This window comes from Callorhinchus milii, unplaced genomic scaffold (genome assembly GCF_018977255.1).
Source record: "Callorhinchus milii isolate IMCB2004 unplaced genomic scaffold, IMCB_Cmil_1.0 Scaffold28, whole genome shotgun sequence".
NCBI lineage: Eukaryota > Metazoa > Chordata > Chondrichthyes > Chimaeriformes > Callorhinchidae > Callorhinchus > Callorhinchus milii.
The window spans coordinates 983,496-1,001,752 of record NW_024704769.1 but is presented as its reverse complement, the minus strand read 5'-3'; the positions used below and the strand labels follow the sequence as shown (position 1 = coordinate 1,001,752).

Here is an 18,257-nt window from a genome sequence, read left to right as displayed (position 1 = left end):
ACCATCCCACAGTCCCTCCGCCTCGGCCCCTCACTCGCCTCCTAGAAAGACCTAAAGATGGGGAAGGAAGGAGGGACGCGACGAGATGGAGGGATAGAGGGAGAGAGCGACAGGGATCGGGATTCAATGGTGACCACCGATGGTGGAACGGAAGAGGGCACGAGGGACAAGCAGGAGGCAGTCGAGCGGAGGCAGCGGGTAGTGGGTTGGGGGTGGGGGGTGAGCAGGTGGGAGAGGTCGGGAGGGAGGTGCCAGGGAGTGAAGGGGTAATGGGGGAGTGAGGGGGGGAGGGGGGGGGGGAAGAGGTTCAGAACTTTTCCTTCAGCTACAATGGTTGGGGTTACGTTCCAATGTGATGCTTAGCCCCCGGCCCCCACATGCGTTGCCGGGGTTCGTGCCCTGAGGTGAGGTGAGGGGTGATCCTGAGGTTACAGATCACCTTCAAGAGAAAGTTGGGAAATAAATAATAAAGTTATAAATAAAAATAAATAATAAAATATTCCATTGCAAGTCTGTCAATACAGTGAGTGCAGTGTGAGGAGCAGAAACTTTATAACATAATAATAATAATCCTCGCATTTGATATTGCGCTTTATCATTAATTGTATTTTATATTGAATAGATTCTTCGATTCCTCCAGCAGTACCACCTTATCCTTCCACCCATCCTCTCTCCCGCAAACCCAGCATCTATTCGGTGTGATCAATAATATTTATTAATAATAATAACTATTTGGTCACTTCAACCCACGGCTGTTTGTGCGGACGCTGCTCTGCGCAATTGGCTGCCGCATTTCACCCACGAAATACACAGTCACTACCCTTTACACTGTATCCCGTGAGGCGCATTGAGACGTCTCGAAGACGTGATGAGGTGTTGTATCAAAAGCAAGAATTATTATTATTACTATTACTATTATTATTATTATTATTATCATTTCAAGCACCAGGATTTTGAAAGGAAAAAGTGGTTCAACATTGAAGGATATTTGTGCTTCACTGATTCTCATGTCAACAAAGATGAGACTCTTACAAGGGGGTGAGACCTGGAATGGGAGATTACAGTCATGTGGAGAGGATTAAAGGGGGAGTGTGAGTGGATCATATTTATGAACATTTTTAACTAACGTATATGGAGACTATTTGCACCGATCCGCAGATCAGCAACAAGACAGGGTTAATTTAGGATTGTTTCTCAGGGGCGCAACACACAGCCAGAAGGATTTCCTTTGAACAGACTGTTCGAAGTTGTGGAATGCACATCCACAGATCCACCGTTTAAGCCAAATTTATAATATTTCTGGAGCAGAGAGCTTGAGTGGGGGGAATAAGCGGCAGCAAAGACATTTTATAGGGGAAAGAGTGAGGGAATGGGGCGAGAGTAGAGAGCTCCAGTGGGGGAGCGATCCCCAGCACAGACACGATGGGGTAAAAGGGAGAGAGAGAGAGAGAGAGAGAGTAGGGAATGGGAGTAGATGAGAGTACTTAAGTGACCTATGTGTAGAATCATTAAAGTTCAAATTGACAAAAGATTTGAATTAACAGAACAGAGGAAAAAGGCTTCAATATAATAATAATAATAATAATAATTCTCGTATTTGACACAGCGCCTCATCACACCTTCGAGACGTCTCAAAGCGCTTCACAGGACACACCGTAAAGTGAACTGACTGTATGTTTTTGTGGGCGAAACGCGGCAGCCAATTGCGCACAGCAGCGTCCCCGCAAACAGCTGTGTGTTGAGCGGCCGAATTATTATTATTTTCATCTCTTTTCCGGACGGATTGTTACCCCCGGAAAAGCGATCCACCAATCGACTAACAACCGAGTTCCTAATGACTGCTGATAAACAGAGCCGTATGTGTGGGGGGGGGGGGGGGTGGTGGGGGGAGTAAGGAAACTTGCCCGATGTTTCGCCCTGACCTGACCCGCGCGGGAATCGAACCCGGGTCCTCTCGCTGGCGAAGCGAGGGCTCGAACCCCTGAGCGACAGGACATGTATCTGACTTAAACGTGAGAGGTGCCACGGTCTGCAGTGAGCCACAGTAATTCAGTGATTTATCTATTGCACTTACAGAGAGAGAGAGAGAGCCCTGTTTTATGCTTCTAACTTCCCAGTGATTGCCTGAAGTTCAGGTCAAAGTGACCCCCAAGTTTCCAAGAGCATTTCTTCCAAAGCTTCTCTGACTTACTGCATACAGCGAGTTCAGTTTCAAGCTGAAACCTAACCTCTTGATCTGAAACCACACACAAAACCTCGTGACTTCCAGGTCTACCAAGCTACCCCCCACCCCCCCACCCCCCCAAGTCTCCCCAGTGGAGGTGTGGGGTGTTGCGACACGGAGACAAGATTCTCTTGGGGTTAGAAAGCGTCCAAACACAAGGCCAAGAACTATTTTGCTGGAGGTCATCTGTGTGTGTGTGAGACACGCGCGGAAACCCACTGCCGTGTTGAAGAGTATGCAAACTAGACCGAGCGTTCCACGTATGATAATAATCCTTGCATCGAGACGTCTTAAAGCGCTTCAAGTAATACACTGTAAAGTGTAGTGACTGTGTGTTTTGTGGGCGAAACACAGCAGCCAATTGCGCACAGCAGCGTCCCCACAAACAGTCGTGGGTTGAATGACCACATTTTTTTTTCAATGGGATTATTACCCCCAGAAAAGCGATCCACCAATCGACTGACAACCGGGTTCCTACTGACTGCCGGTGAACAGAGCCGTGTGTGTGGCGTAAGGAAACTTGCCCAACATTTTGCCCTGACCCGCCCGGGAAACGAACCCAGGTCCTCTCGCTTGCGAGGCGAGGGCTCTAACTACGGAGCTACAGGGAACTCCACAGATTACCTGGACAACCTCTGGTATAAATCACGATGAGCCCCAGGGATTGGGCTATTGCTGGCACTGATCCCTGTGCAGCGAGCAGGAGGAGATTTGAGTTGCAGAATTAAAGTTCTCCCCACTTCATTCCAACTAACTGCTTCCAGGTGTGGTCTTTGATGCAACGTGATTTCCCCCACCCCCTCCCGCACCCCCCTCCCCCCCTCCCGCACCCCCCCCTACACACACACACCACACGCACACACACTTGTACCAAAATAACCTTCTGCCAATGTAGATACACACACGCACAAACGAATCAGCTCCGGGCAGCTGTCCAGAGAGTGAGTCTTTCCAATCTAATCTACTCTCACTCTTTTAATCTCACATTGGTGACTCAGCCCTTCAACCACTACGCTGCACATTATCCTGTAGCTCAGGGGTTAGAGCCCTCGCCTCGCAAGCGAGAGGACCCGGGTTTGATTCCCGGGTGGGTCAGGTCAGGGAGAGACGTTGGGTAAGTTTCCTTCCTCCACACACACACACACACCTCTGTTTATCAGCAGTTAGTAGGAACCCAGTTGTTAGTCGTTTGGCGGATCACTTTCTGGGGGTAGTAATAATCCCTTCAAAAAAAATAATTTGGTCACTTCAATCCACGACTGTTTGTGGGGACGTTGCTGTGTGCAATTGGTTGCTGCATTTCGTCCGCAAAACACACAGTCACTACACTTTACAGTGTATCCTGTGAAGCGCTTTGAGACGTCTCGAAGACGTGATGAGGCGCTGTATCAAATCCCAGGGTTATTATTATTATTATTATTACTGTGCTGTGAGGGAACTCGCTCCCAAATTTCGTTCACCTTAGAGCCTAAAAACTTCAGGAAGTCTCTTCCTGGCTTCGAAAGCCACTCACAAGCTCTTTTTAAGCTGGATTTTTGCCCAAGATTCATGAATGTCCCGGCCTTTCTTTGCCTATTGTGTTTTTCTGAAGCACTTTTGAGCCCTTCACTCCACGTGAAAGGCTCTTTATAAAACACAAGCCTCTCGGTTCCCTCCTGTCTGCCTTTCGGAATCAATGGAACGTACACTTTAAGACAGCACGCAACTAACACTTTTTTGTTATACGCAGAAAGTGGCGGAAACAGCCCCGTTAGAGTCAGGAGGGATTTAGGGACCAATTAAAGTAATGGCGTGGCTCGCAGAACAAATGTAGCATTAATAAAACCAGGTGAAGTTGAGTGAGAGGGTTTCTTTATCTGCCCGCTCCCTCCGCTCAGCAGGCTCCAGCCCTGCTGCATGTCCCCCCACCAGCCCGGCCCGGCCCAGCCCAGCCCAGCTCCACCATCGGCGGTCGGCCCTTCAGCCTCTCTGCCCCCATCCTCTGGAACCCCCTCCCTCCTTCCCTTGCCTCCTTCAAGGCCCGTCTCAAAACCCCTCCTCATCGACCGAGCCTTTGTTCCACAGCCCCCAGACTTGCCCAGCGCCTTGGGACGTCCTCCCGACACGAAAGGCGCCCCGTAAATGTCATTGTGTGCCGTGTCTGTAAATACCCTTCCCCGAGAGCTGTCTGGTGTGTGTCTGGTATCAATCCCCGGGTCCTGTGTGGGTGTCGGGGGTTGCTATCAACTGCTGGGAACTCTCACTGACCAGGTTGACATGACATGAATTGCCCTCCAATCTATCTATCTCTCTTGTCTCCCTAAATCAGCTGTTTTAAGTGTAATACTTTGCTCGGATCTGAGTAATAAGTGTTCGCAAAGAGGAGTTTTATGTTCTGAAGATACCATCTGGACGTAAAAACTCAGGATGTTTCACCCCCTCGTGGAATCGGATCAAACACAGACAAAAGGTCCTGGGTTCGATCCCTGATTTAAGGATGTTATCGTTCACCTCACTGTCCCTCGACTAAAGGCAACGAAGGAGAATTTCGCCCATAAAATACTCCACTTGACCGTGTATCCTGTGAAGTGCTTTGCAACGTCTCGAAGACGTGATAAGGCTCTGTTTCAAATGAGGGTTATTATTATTATATTTATTATTTTAGTCTCAGTGCTGATTGGCATTTCCTTGCTGGCAGCTCATTCTAGCTGGAAATCTCCCGTCAATCAAGGGCTGAAGGTTTCGGCATTAATATATCTGGTTCCAGGTTCAGACACTTTGAAAGCAAAAGAGCCTTAAACACAGCGTACGATTTGTTCCGCTTAATAAAGCAGTAGCGAGACAAACCGGGCGTTATTTCAGCTAAAAGCGAATGCATTCAGGACGTCAAAGGCAACAGCTTCTTGAGTGACCCCAACAAAATAGCCGCGTGTTTCTCCTTGAGAGAAAACCAATGCTCACCCCGAGGAGAGAAGACAAATAGTGGGCGGGATGGGGGGGAAAGGGGTGAGAGCATGCCTTTACATGAGGAGATAGAAACAGGAGGAGGCCATTCAGACCCTCGAGCCTGTTCCACCGTTCCATAAGATCTTGGCTGGTCTGTACCTCAACTCCAATTGCCCGCCTTTGCCCCATATCCCTTGATCCCCTGACCTCACAAACATCAACCCACCTCAGTCTGGACAACGCGAATAAATCCAACCATAATCCACAGCCTTTTGGGGCAGAGAGTGAGAGAGAGTTCCACTAGGATTTGGGTAAAAACAATTGCCCCCGATTTCACCCCTAAATGGCCTGGCTCTAATTCTAAGATGAAATAGTTTCTCTGCAGTTGTCCGATCGAATCCCTTTGTTATTTTAAACACCTCAATCAGATCATCGACTGGTGGGGTTTCTGCAGAGGCTGAAGGTTTCTATTTGATAAATACGTGTCGATGGTCTTGTGGGCGAATTCTTCAGTGATAGACATTCGCTTTTCTCTTCGTGAAAAGGGTGAAACCTTAGTCGAGATTCCTTACTCCCCACCCACACCGGCACCCACACCCCCCACCCACCCACACACCCCCACACACCCCCTCACACACACTCACGCACACACCCCGTCACACACACTCACGCACACACCCGCGCGCACCCCCCACCCCCACACACACCTTATTATTTGGTCACTGGGTTGAGTAATTTGGTCACTCAATCCACGACTGTCTGTGGGGAAGCTGCTGTGCGCAATTGGCTGCCGTGTTTCTCTGGACCATAAAGTGTAGTGACTGTGTATATTGTGGGCGCAACGCGGCAGCCAATTGCGCAGAGCAGCGTCCCCACAAACAGCCGTAGGTTGAGTGACCAAATTATTATTGTATATTATTAGATATTATTAAATTATTATCATTTTTTTAATGGGATTATTACCCCCGGAAAAGTGATCCCCCAATCGACTAACAACCGGGTTCCTACTGACTGCCGGTAACCAGAGGCGCGCGTGTGTGTGTGTGTGTGTGTGTGTGTGTGTGTGGGGGGGGGGGGTCGGGGTCGGGGGGGGAGTAAGGAAACTCGCCCAATGTTTCGCCCTGACCTGACCCGCCCGGGAATCGAACCCGGGTCCTCTCGCTCGCGAGGCGAGGGCTCGAACCCCTGAGCCACAGGGAACTCCAAGACAGAATAGTCTTACAGGCTGAGACTGTGTGGAATTGCAGGCCTCTGGAGTGCAACTGTGGCAGGACCTAAAATACTTTTGATTTATGTTTTTTTTCGCGCAGCTTAACTGAGGGCTCTTTTAAAAATCCTTCGCACAACCAACACTTTTATTCCAACCCTCACAATGTCTCACTTTCTCCTCCCGTACGAGGACTGAACCCTCTGCATCAGCAGAATCGCTAGATTTCCTCTCCTTTTTTTTACAAAAAAGATATTAAAAAAAAGATTAACGGTAATCACGATAATCCTTGCATTCGATACAGCGCCTTATCGCGTCTCAAATCGCTTCACAGAATATAATGTAAAGTGAATTGACCGTATATGGGACGACGTGACACGTTCACTACACTTTACGGTGTATCCCGTGAAGCGCTTTGAGACGTCTCGAAGACGCGCTGTGTCAAATGCCAGGATTATTATTATGAATATCTTATTTCAAGGGCGAAACGCGGCAGCCGATTGCACACAGCGGCGTCCCCGCAAACACTCAGGATTCGAGCGACCAAATTATTATTATTTTTATCTCTGAAGGGATATTCCTTCGCTCACTGTGAGGAGTAATTAAATCAGGCAGTACGTGTTCATTACACGGCAAACTGTCACCCGATTTGTACCAACAGATGCCCTCTCCGGCAAAGACCAAGAGCAAACTAAACCATTTGCCTAACAAGGGGATGAGATGTGAGATGTGTTAATTAATTCCTCGTCTGTGTGTTAATTAACACATCACAGGACCCAATTTTCACCTCACCCTTTAGTTACAATTTGGTGATTTGCGAGGATATCAAACGAGAGAGAGAAAAAAAAACCTCCCGCAACATTTAAGCAGCTGTTCCGGTCGTGGGTTTTTTTTTTGGGTGTGGAGTCCCCTTTGGCTCAGGGGTTCGAGCCCGCGCCTCGCAAGCGAGAGGACCCGGGTTCGATTCCCGGGCGGGTCAGGTCAGGGCGAAACCTTGGGCGGGTTTCACTTGCTGTGCGAAATTGGATGCCGCGTTTCGCTCATAAACACACAGTTACTTCACTTCAAGTCCCGCCTCAAGACCCTCCTCTTCAACCAATGCCATCAGCCACCCCCCTTCCCCTCCCCCCCCCCCCCCCCAGCTCGGGTCTGAAATGCTGTCACTGTCAGCGCTCTGGGACGTCCTCCCAACGTGAAAGGCGCTATACACATGCAATCTTGTGGTTGTTGTTTACAGTGTATCCCGTGAAGCGCTTTGAGGCGTCTCGAAGACGTGATAAGGCGCTGTATCAAAAGCAGGGATTATTATTATTATTATTGGGTTAGTGCTGACAACACTTTCTTTGCTAATTGACGGAACGGACTTCGTAATGGGATTTCCCCCCATTTTTTTTACCTGCGACAAGAAAAGTTCCGCCGGGCTAGCGAGAGAGCGAGCGCGAGAGCGAGAGCGAGCGAGGAAACGCGTTACTTAGGACACTCACCCCACAAGGAACCAGATCTCAGCCAAAGCCGCTCGCCTTTCCCCACAGGAACAGATCACTATCACGGAACTCTTAGCCACTGTAACCTTGGCAGAGAGCGAGAGCGAGAGCGAGAGCAGGCTATACCTGGGGAGATATTTATCTGCTCTTGCGAGACATCACCACTGCAGCCAGAGCCAGCTGGCAAACGAGAGGGAAAGTACATTAAAACTCCTCTCGGCCTCAAAAAAAAATAAACGGTTTTGTCGACGTTCACCACAAACACTGGACAAAAGGGCCTTTTTTTTTTGTAGATTCCGTATGAAAGACCAGACTGTGAAATGTGGAGCTAAACGAGACGGTGGAAATGCCTTCAGTTCTCCCAGAGGGTAAAGAGAGCCATGTTATTACCCTGAGAAGCCTCTGGCAGCTTCTCAATACCACTAAACGTCCGATGGAGCTACAAAACCCTCCGAATATTTTTAAAAGAGGCCCCCAAACCCCCCAAAAAATAGCCGTCAAACAAACCACTTGCAGACTCTTACAGACTCGTAAACTAACCAACAACAACAACAACATTTACACGGCGTCTTTCACGTCGGGAGCACGTCCCAAGGCGCTGGACAGACAAGAGTTTCGGACACGAGCTGGGGGTCGGGATCAGGGAGGGTGAAGGGCGGGGGGTAGGAGGGTGATCGAAGAGGAGGGTCTTGAGACGGGTCTAGAAGGAGCCGAGGGAGGGGGCGAGGGCTGGGGGGGAGGTGGAGGGACTGTGGGATGGAGTTCCAGAGCGTGGGGGCAGAGAGGCGGAAGGTTTGTAGGCCATTTCTGTAACTGCAATGAAGTGGCTAACTCAGCACCGGCAGCTCAGATAGATGAGCATTTAGCTTCATCAGCTCGGATCAGTCTCCTCGGAGCAGAGAAGGTTAAGAGGAGACTTCATAGAAGTTTTCAAAATGATGAGGGGATTCGACAGGAGGGACACGGAGGGACTATTCCCACTGGCGATCGGGAGGGTCGGTAACCCGAGGGCACTGATTTAAAATACTTGTTGAAAGAAATAGAGGGGAGGGGAGGAGATCTGTGTTCACACAAAGAGTTGTCTGAAAGGCCGGTGGAAGCCGATTCGATAACTTCTTTTAAGAGAGAAGTAGACAATTATTTGGGGAGGACAAGTTTGCAGGGCTATGGGGAGAGAGCGGGGGAGTGGGGTTGATCAGGGCTATGGGGAGAGAGCGGGGGAGTGGTGTTGATCAGGGCTATGGGGAGAGAGCGGGGGAGTGGGGTTGATCAGGGCTATGGGGAGAGAGCGGGGGAGTGGGGTTGATCAGGGCTATGGGGAGAGAGCGGGGGAGTGGGGTTGATTTGGAAGCTCTTTTCAAAAAGCCGGCACGGACACGATGGGCCGAATGGCCTCTTTCTGTGCTGTATAATTCTACGATTCTAACACGCGGCAGGTCAGGCAGCATCTATGGAGAGAGGAAAATGGGTTAACGTTTCAGGGAACTGAAATGTTCTGACGAATGGTCCACACTCTGAATGTTGACTCATTTTCCTCTCTCCATAGATGCTGCCTGACCTATTGAGTGAGTGTTCCCAGCGACATTAGCTGTTTTTCTTACAGATAGATAATAATAATAATAATAATAATCCTTGCATTTGATATAGCGCTTTTCACGTCGGGAGAGGACGTCCCAAAGCGCTTCACAGAACACACTGTAAAGTGAATTGACTGTATATTTGTGGGCGAACGCAGCAGCCAATTGCGCACAGCAATGTCCCACAAACAGTCGTGGATTGAAAATGACCAATTTATTATTGTTTTTGTTTTTTGGTTTTGATGAGAGCTGAGAGTTTAGCTTCATCTCTGATGAATGTAATCAACGGCAACAGTGGTCACTGTTGCTCCCGTGCAGTCAGTACAGAGGGGAGGATGTACTCAACAGCGATTGTGTTACTTGGAGTCTTGTAGCTCAGTGGTTAGAGCACTTGTATTTGACGCAGCGCCTGATCACGTCTTCGAGACGTCTCAAAGCGCTTCACACGATACACTGTAAAGTGTAGTGACTGTATCTCTTGTGGGCGAAACGCAGCAGCCAATTACGTAACCACAAACAGGCGTGGATTGAGCGACCAAATTATTATTATTATTTTTTTTTGAAGGGATTATTAGCCCCGGAAAAGCCATCCAACAATCGACTAACAACCGGGTTCCTACTGACTGCCGGTAATCAGAGGCGCGCGCGCGCGTGTGTGTGTGTGTGTGTGTGTGGTGGGGGGGGGGGGAGTAAGGAAACTTTCCCAACGTTTTGCCCTGACCTGACCCGCGCGGGTATCGAACCCGGGTCCTCTCGCTTGCGAGGCGAAGGCTCCAACCCCTGAGCCACATAATATAGTGAGGATCTTCGCAGAGAGAGACAGTGACCTCAGGAGAGTTGGCTGGAGGGCTGAACCGTTGAGTCACTTCAACGTTAGACGAAGTGGCTGAGATGAACGCGACATTTTCTGGCTTTCCCACCGAACCCTTCCCTTCGCCAACCAGCGCGGGCGGACGAACAGTGAGACACACTGCCCTGCGTTGTCCGGGCAGCCGTTAGAGCCACCACACGCACAGAACACTTCACCCCACAGTCCAGCCACTCGTCATCTATCTGAGCTGAAGCCTTCACTTTAGCTCAGATAGTGCGGCCATTTAACTCTTCCCTCTCCCTATATGCTCATACGTCCTGTAGACCTTGTGGAGTTCCTGTAGCTCAGTGGTTAGGCTCTAATCCCCGAGCTAATGAACTCACTCTCTCACTCTTCTTCTGCCGAAGAAACGTCAACTCGTTCTACATCGGAACGACTGCTGCGAAGCTCAGAGAATACCTCGGAGCGAACGCCAGCCAGTGCCGCACAGACAGTAATAATTCCTTCCCCCACAAAAAATAATAATCATAATGATAATAATAAAATCAGTCACTTCAATCCACGGCTGTTTGTGGGGACGCAGTATATCCTGTGAAGGGCTTTGAGACGTCTCGAAGACGTGATAAGGTGCGGTGCCAAATGCAAGGATTAGCATTATTATTATTAAGATTATTATTATTTTAGACTAAGTCTCAGACTTTCTTCCCCTGCATGTCAGCGCATGTCAGTCACCTCGATACTTGGAGCAACAATCGATTTGTAAAACTGCTATACAGTTCCCTGTTTACTTTTAGATTTAGTTTCAACGTCTGGGATTAAACAAACAGAGGTACAAATTGGTCATTTAAAATGTTTTCTTTTAAATAAATAACCCATAAAACCCTGATTCAAGGATAAATTTTCTTGGCCCTCTGCCGAGGTATTTATCAATTCCGGCTGTACTTACAATGTTTAGACAGCAAATTAAGACGTTGAAACCTTTTTTCGACTGGCAATTTTCTGCACTAAATTGCCTCCTGTTCCTATGTCCTCACTTCAAAATGTGCCTGTCTTGGAGTAAGGAAACTTGCCCAACGTCTCGCCCTGACCTGACCCGCCCGGGAATCGAACCCGGGTCCTCTCGCTTGTGAGGCGAGGGCTCTGACCTCTGAGCTACAGGTGATACACCTCACTACCCACAAATTATCCACACGTCAGTGGGTTCTGACCATAAGACCATCTGGGCATGTGGTTTGGGTTTAGGGGGCAGGAGGTGGTGGGCAATGTCTGTGAGGCTCTGGGTGTAGGTTTTGACAATCAATGAGCGTCAAAAATAATAAATTGGTGACTTCAACCCACGGCTGTTTGTGGGGACGCTGCTGTGCGCAATTGGCTGCCGCGTTTTGCCCACAAAATACACAGTCAATTCAATGACAGTATCACCATCCACGTACGCACACTCCACCTCGCTGAGCCGGTCTGGAACCTCGGTGTCTTGTTTGACCCTCAACTGTCTTTTCTATCCCACATCCAAGCCATGAACCGCTCTGCCTTCCCCCACCTCCACAACGTCGCCCGACTCTGCCACTGCCTCGCCCCTCAGGCCACTCTCTCACCCCTCAGGCCACTCTCTCACCCCTCAGGGCACTCTCTCACCCCTCAGGCCACTGCCTCACCCCTCAGGCCACTGCCTCACCCCTCAGACACTGAGACCCTCATACATAACATCCAGACTTGACTATGCAAAATCTTTGCTTGTCGGCCTCCCGTCCACAGGCTACAGATTATCCAGAACTAACTCTAGTGTCTTCTCCTGCACCAAACTCCGTTACCCCATCACCTCCATCCTCGCCCCCACCAGGCTCCATGACCCCATCAGCCCCACCTTCGCCCGACTCCACTGACTCCCCATCACAAAGAGGATAAAGTTCAAGATCTTGGTCCTCACCTTCAAAGCCCTCCATGACCTCACTCCTCCCTACCTCTGTGATCTCCTAACCCCCTATCAATCTGCCCGCTCCCTCCGCTCAGCGGGCTCCGGCCTGCTTCGCGTCCCCCGCCTCGCCCGCCCAACCATTAGGCCTTCAGCCTCTCTGCCCCCATCCCTCTGGGCTTTCATCCCACAGTCCCTCCACTTCACCCCCTCCCTCGCCTCCTTCAAGACCTATCTCAAGACCCTCCTCTTCGACCTATTATAAACAGCTCTAATTCCTATTGTAATTTAGGACCAAGGCGGGTTTAGGCTGAACTGAATGACTTCTGTAACCACCTTCAAAGATTCAAAGGATCTTCATGTTGAGGGAACGAGACTGAGAATTATTTGTGGATGTTTACGAGGAAAGTCCACGAACTGAACCTTACATACAATACAGTTCAAAAATTACATCTGTACAGCGCCTTTCATGGAAACGCCGTCCTTGTCGGCCTCCCCTCAACTCTTCCCTCCACAGGCTGCAGATCGCCCAGAACTCTACAGCTCGTGTCCTCTCCCGCACCAGACTCCCTGACCCCCATCGCCCCCCCACCCTCGCCAGCCCCGGCTCCACTGGCTCCCCGTCTCCCAGAGGATAGAGTTCAAAATCCTCATCCTCGCCTTCAAGGTCCTCCATGGCCTCGTCCCCTCCCACATCTCTGACCTGCTGACCCCCTATCAACCTGTCCACTCGCTCCACTCAGCAGACTCCGACCTGCTCCAGGTAACCTGCCCGACCCCCCCCACCATCAGCCTCTTTGCCCCCACCCTCTGGAACTCCATCCACAACCCCTTGCCCTCGCTCCCTCTCTCGCCTCCTTCAAGCCACGACTCAAGACCCTTCTTTTCGACCACGCCTTCAGCCGCCCTGCTACCCCCTCAGCCCTCCCTCACCCCAACCCTGCCCCCCCCACCACCGCCCCCACCACCCCACCATGCTCGGGTCCTGATCCCCGACTGTCCAGTGCCTCGGGACGTCCTCCTGACTTGAAAGGAGCTTCACAAATGTAACTGTGTGGCTGTTGTTTCACGGCGTGAGGACAATATCAATCCCACTAAAGTGTGGGCTGTAAGATGACAATCAGAGGACATGTAATCGAGAGAACAGTCCAGCGATGGGGATTCCAGGTCGATCAATAACACGGTCACGGACACCCTCTGGAGATGTCCTGACGGGGAGACGAAATCGGGAGAAGTGGCTTTTTTTTTGTTGCTGCGCTCACTTACCAAACTCGCTGGCGCACAGGTGATCCAGGATGATGTCTGTGTTCATTTCGTTGTCGCAGGGCGGACAAACTTCCGAAGCTGCCAGAGGAACAGAGCAAGCACAGAAACAATTCAACATCAGGGCCCACAGTGGATAACGTCTCGGTCTATAGGTTCCATGATCAGAAAGAAGAATCATCATAATAATCCCTCGCATTTGACCCGGCGCCTCGTCACATCTTCGAGACTTCTCGAAGCGCTTCACGGGGTACACCGTAAAGTGCAGTGACTGTGTGTTTTGTGAGCGAAACCCGGCAGCCAATTGCGCAGAGCAGCGTCCGCACAAACAGCCGTGGGTTGAACGACCAAATTATTTTTATTATTATTTATTTTGAAGGGATTATTTCCTCTGCAAAGTGATCTCCCAATCGACTAACAACCGGGTTCCTACTGACTGCTGGTAAACAGAGGCGTGTGTGTGTGGGTGTGTGTGTGACTGTGGGGGGGTGGGGGGGGAGTAAGGAAACTTGCCCAACGTCTCTCCCTGACCTGACCCGCCCGGGAATCAAACCCGGGTCCTCTCGCTCGCGAGGCGAGGGCTCTAACCCCTGAGCTACAGGGAACTCCGCGTAGGGTATTCAGCCCCTTCGAGCCTGTTCCGCCGATCTATAAGGTCACGGCTGATCTGTACCTCAACTCCAATTACCTCCCACTTTGCTCCATATACGCAGGAGTTAACTTGGAGTAAGAGCACAATAGTAACCAAATCTGCTTTGCGGATGGAGAGAGTAACTGCAGCTTTACTCTGGACCTTTAAGACCTTACTTTAACCGGTTGTCAGTCGATTGGGGGATCGCTTTTCCGGGGGTAATAATCCCTTCAAAAATAATAATTTGGTCAGTTCAACCCACGGCTGTTGCGGGGAACGCTGCTGTGCGCGATCGGCTGCCGCGTTTTGCCCACAAAATACACAGTCGCTACACTTTACGGTGTATCCTGTGAAGCGCTTTGAGACGTCTCGAAGACGTGATGAGGCACCGGGTCAAATGCCGGGATTATTATTATTATTATCATCATCATTATTATTATAGCCACTTGATTGCATCACTCAATACCTCAAAATTGTTTCCTGAGATCGATTCTTTTCTATTTAACTGCTTTCCCAGAGGGGGTTTGGGTGGGGGTGGAGGGGGGGGGGGGGGCGATGGGAGAGAAGGGGGAAAGAGGGATAAATTATTTTTATTTCATACCGTTCTGTTGAGAAGGCAAATAAAAAGTTAAGAGGCTTTGAAGCGAGAGAGAGGGGGAGGCTCGAAGAAAAAAAGTGTGAAATATTCCGACTGCGGGTTTGCGCCCCTCAAAAAGACCGGGGGGTCGCGAAGAGAAGAAGGAGGGGGGGGGGGGGGGGGGAAAAAAGCTAAGCAGAACTAATGCCTAACAGCTCGCGCTGGGCTGTGTACCTTGTCATTGTCTCATAAAAATAATGGTCTCGGAATCTCAAATTGCTTTTTGCCGAGAAGGCATTAAAGGTCTAATCAGAAGCAGCTCGAGCGATCGGAAGAAATGCGGGAAAAGGTAAGGGGATTCTGCTGGGAATTCGCTGCACAGGAAATGAGGAAGTTAAACACACACAGAGAGAGAGAGAGAGAGCTAAAGACTTGAGCCCAACCTCCCACCATAATCCCCTCTCTCTTCTCCTCCCCTCTCCCCTCTCTCCTGTCCGCTCCCCCACACAAAGACAATAATAATAATAATAATCGTGTTAATTCGGTCACTTCACGCCCGCGGCTGTTTGCGGGGACCTCGCTGGGGGCGACCCCGCCGCCGCGTTTCGCCCGCCGAGCGCTACGGTCGCGACCCTTTCCAGTGCATTCCCGCCAAGTGCTTCGAGACGTCTCGAAGACCTGATCGGGCTCTGCGGCAAACGCGGGGATTGAACGGCACCGATCGATTTCGTTCACAGCCCTCAAAAGATATGCTTTTCTACTACCACCCACCGCGCCCCCACCTCCCACCACCAACAACTCCCCCCCCCTTTCCCCTCCCCGTCTCCGCTGTCAATCGCCCCCACTTGCACCCTCTAGAGAGAGAGAAAGAGAGAGAGAGGGGGAGAGAGAGAGAGGCAGAGAATTCCCGAAGGAAATTAGACAGAGCACAGAAAACATCGCCTGAGATTGATTCCTTAGGAACAACTAAAGCCACGAAAATTATGGTAGCTCAATAATAATAATAATAATAATAATAATCCTTGCATTTGACACAGCACCTCATCACGTCTTCGAGACGTCTCAAAGCGCTTCACAGGATACACTGTAAAGTGTAGTGACTGTGTGTTTTGTGGGCAAAACGCGGCAGCCAATTGCGCAGATGGAGATGGAAGCGTCCCCCCCACAAACAGCCGTGGGTTGAGTGACCAAATTATTATTTTTTGAAGGGTTTATAACCCCCGGAAAAGCGATCGGCCAATCGACTAACAACCGGGTTCCTACTGACTGCTGGTAACCAGAGGCGCGCGCACGCGTGTGTGTGTGTGTGTGTGTGGTGGGGGGGGGTGGGTTAAGGAAACTTGCCCAATGTTTCTCCCTGACCTGACCCGCCTGGGAATCGAACCCGGGTCCTCTCGCCGGCCACGCAGGACTCCACGGGAATCCCGTGCGCAATTGGCTGCCGCATTTCGCCCGCAAAAACGCACAGTCGCTACACTCGAGCGTATCCCGCGAGGAGGAGTTGGGCACCGTATCGAACGCAAGCGCTACGCTGTGTAGCACAAGACCGGGAGACGGAGGAGAGAAATCGGAAGGTTACCTTGTGGGTTTGCGGGAACCGTGGCGTTGGGGTTGGGGAAGGCAATGCAGAGGTCATTGTCCAGCGGGAACTTGTCGCAGCGCAGCATGTCTGGCCAGGGGAAGCCAAAGAACTCCATCACAGGTGTGCAGGCGTCTCTGACCACCGTGCACAGGGAGCGACACGGGTAGATCGGTCTATCCAGGCAGATGGGGGCGTAGAGGGAGCAGAGGAACAGTTGGGTGTTGGGATGGCAATTCTTGTTCAGCAAAGGCACCCAGCTGCTGGCTTGTTGCATGACCTCGTCCATGGTCTCGTGGTCCAGCAGGTTGGGCAACCTCATCTTGCCGTAGCCCACGTTGTAGCAAAGCCGCAAGTCGAAGGGGATGTCCACGCAGTGAGGGGGTTTGATGTAAAAGCGACTGTCTGCCTGCCAACTGGACTCTTCCATCTCCATCGCCAGGCCACAAGCGAACAGGCTCAGCGTCAGCAAGACAGCAACATCAACCTTCCAGCAAATCTGCCCAGAGATCACTTTCCCTCCCATCTCGGCCCTCTGCGCTTAAGCTTTCGCTTCTCTGCTGCCCGTCGAAGTCTCCGCTCCGATCAGAAAGTTGCCCCGGGGTGCACTTGTTTTTTCGTCCGGAGAGAGAGAGAGAGAGAGAGAGAACGAGAGCGAGAGAGAGAGAGACAGAGAGAGAGAGATAGAGAGAGAGAAGTGGAACTCACTCACTCGCTTTGAGTCACTGCAAAGAAAGAAGAGTGCGATGAATCTTTTAGCTTCTGCCTCTGCTTCAGAAACGAATCCACCTTGAAGGTACCAGTAGGTGTGTGCGTTCTCTCATTCTCCCCACAGTGATAACCTCCCTACCTCTCCTGCCTCTCCCTCTCTCGCTCGCTCTCTCGCTGGCCGTCTGTCTGAACACCTTTCAGTCCTCACACTGGCTCCTACTTTTTAAAGGTTGCTGCTGGACTAACGCAGCTTAAGCACTGGCTTCGCTCTGCCTCCCTACAGAAGAACAACCCCCCTAACTGCCGGCACACACAGGCTGTGAGGTTTGTAGCCTAACCAATAGGCTGGTGGTTGTTTGATTGCACTCGACTGGAGGTGTCAATTACAGGGTTTATTTACCAATGGGTTATGTGCAGGCAAACCGATAGAACTGTCACATCCCACCCCGTCCCGTCCCGTCCCCTCTCCCCAACGTCCAATGTCTTCATCAAAAACTACCGGTAATAATGCCTTCAAAAATAAAATAATTTGGTCACTCAACCCACGGCTGTTTGTGGGGACGCTGCTGTGCGCAATCGGCTGCCGCGCTTCGCCCACAACTTATACAGTCATTTCCCTTTACAGTGTGTCCCGCGAAGCGCTTTGAGACGTCTCGAACAGGCGATCAGGCGCCGTATCAAATGCGAGGCTTATTATTATTATTATTGTTTGATACAGCGGCTGATCACGTCTTCGAGACGTCTCAAAGCGCTTCACAGGATATACGCTGTAAAGACACTGTAAAGACACTGACTGTGCATTTTGTGAGCGAAAAACGGCAGCCAATTGCGCACAGCAGCGTCTGCACAAACAGCCGTGGGTTGAGTAACCACATTATTATAATTTTTTTTAAGGGATTATTACCCCTGGAAAGCGATCCGCCAATCGACTAACAACCTGGTTCCTACTGACTGCTGGTAAACAGAGGTGCGTGTGTGTGTGTGTGGGGGGGGAGAGTAGGTAACACTCCCTGTCCTGGAGATTTCTCCTGTGAACTAAATATTTACCAGGATGGTACCAGGGATTGAGGGACTTCAGTTACGTGGAGAGACGAGAGAAGCCGGGATTGTTCTCCTTCGAACAGAGAAGGTTGAGGGGAGATTTAAATGGAGGGGTTCAAAATTCGGAGGGATTTTGATAGAGTAGACGGGAGAAACTGTTTCCTCTGGTGGGCGGAGGGGTCGGTAACCAGAGGCCACAGGTTTAAGACAACACTGTCCACCTCAGAACAGCACCGAAATTCATCTTCCACATGTGTACATGTCAGGGGAAGCCACTGATCCATTCCTCTTCAACTCAACTTACCAAAGTAATGT

The 18,257-nt window shown here is 50.6% G+C and overlaps 1 protein-coding gene across 1 annotated transcript in view; it reads right to left on the bottom strand.

Moving 5' to 3' along the window:
* The window catches only part of LOC103171861 (secreted frizzled-related protein 1), a 44,795-nt gene extending 27,931 nt beyond the window's left edge, over positions 1 to 16,864 (bottom strand). Inside the window, exons 1-2 of the mRNA XM_042344590.1 lie at positions 16,191 to 16,864; positions 13,407 to 13,484 (exon numbers count right to left, since the gene is read on the bottom strand). Coding sequence (XP_042200524.1) covers positions 13,407 to 13,484; positions 16,191 to 16,716 — 604 coding nt within the window. The 5' untranslated portion in view covers positions 16,717 to 16,864. The remainder of the gene's footprint in view (positions 1 to 13,406; positions 13,485 to 16,190) is intronic.
* Positions 16,865 to 18,257: the final 1,393 nt, after the last annotated feature.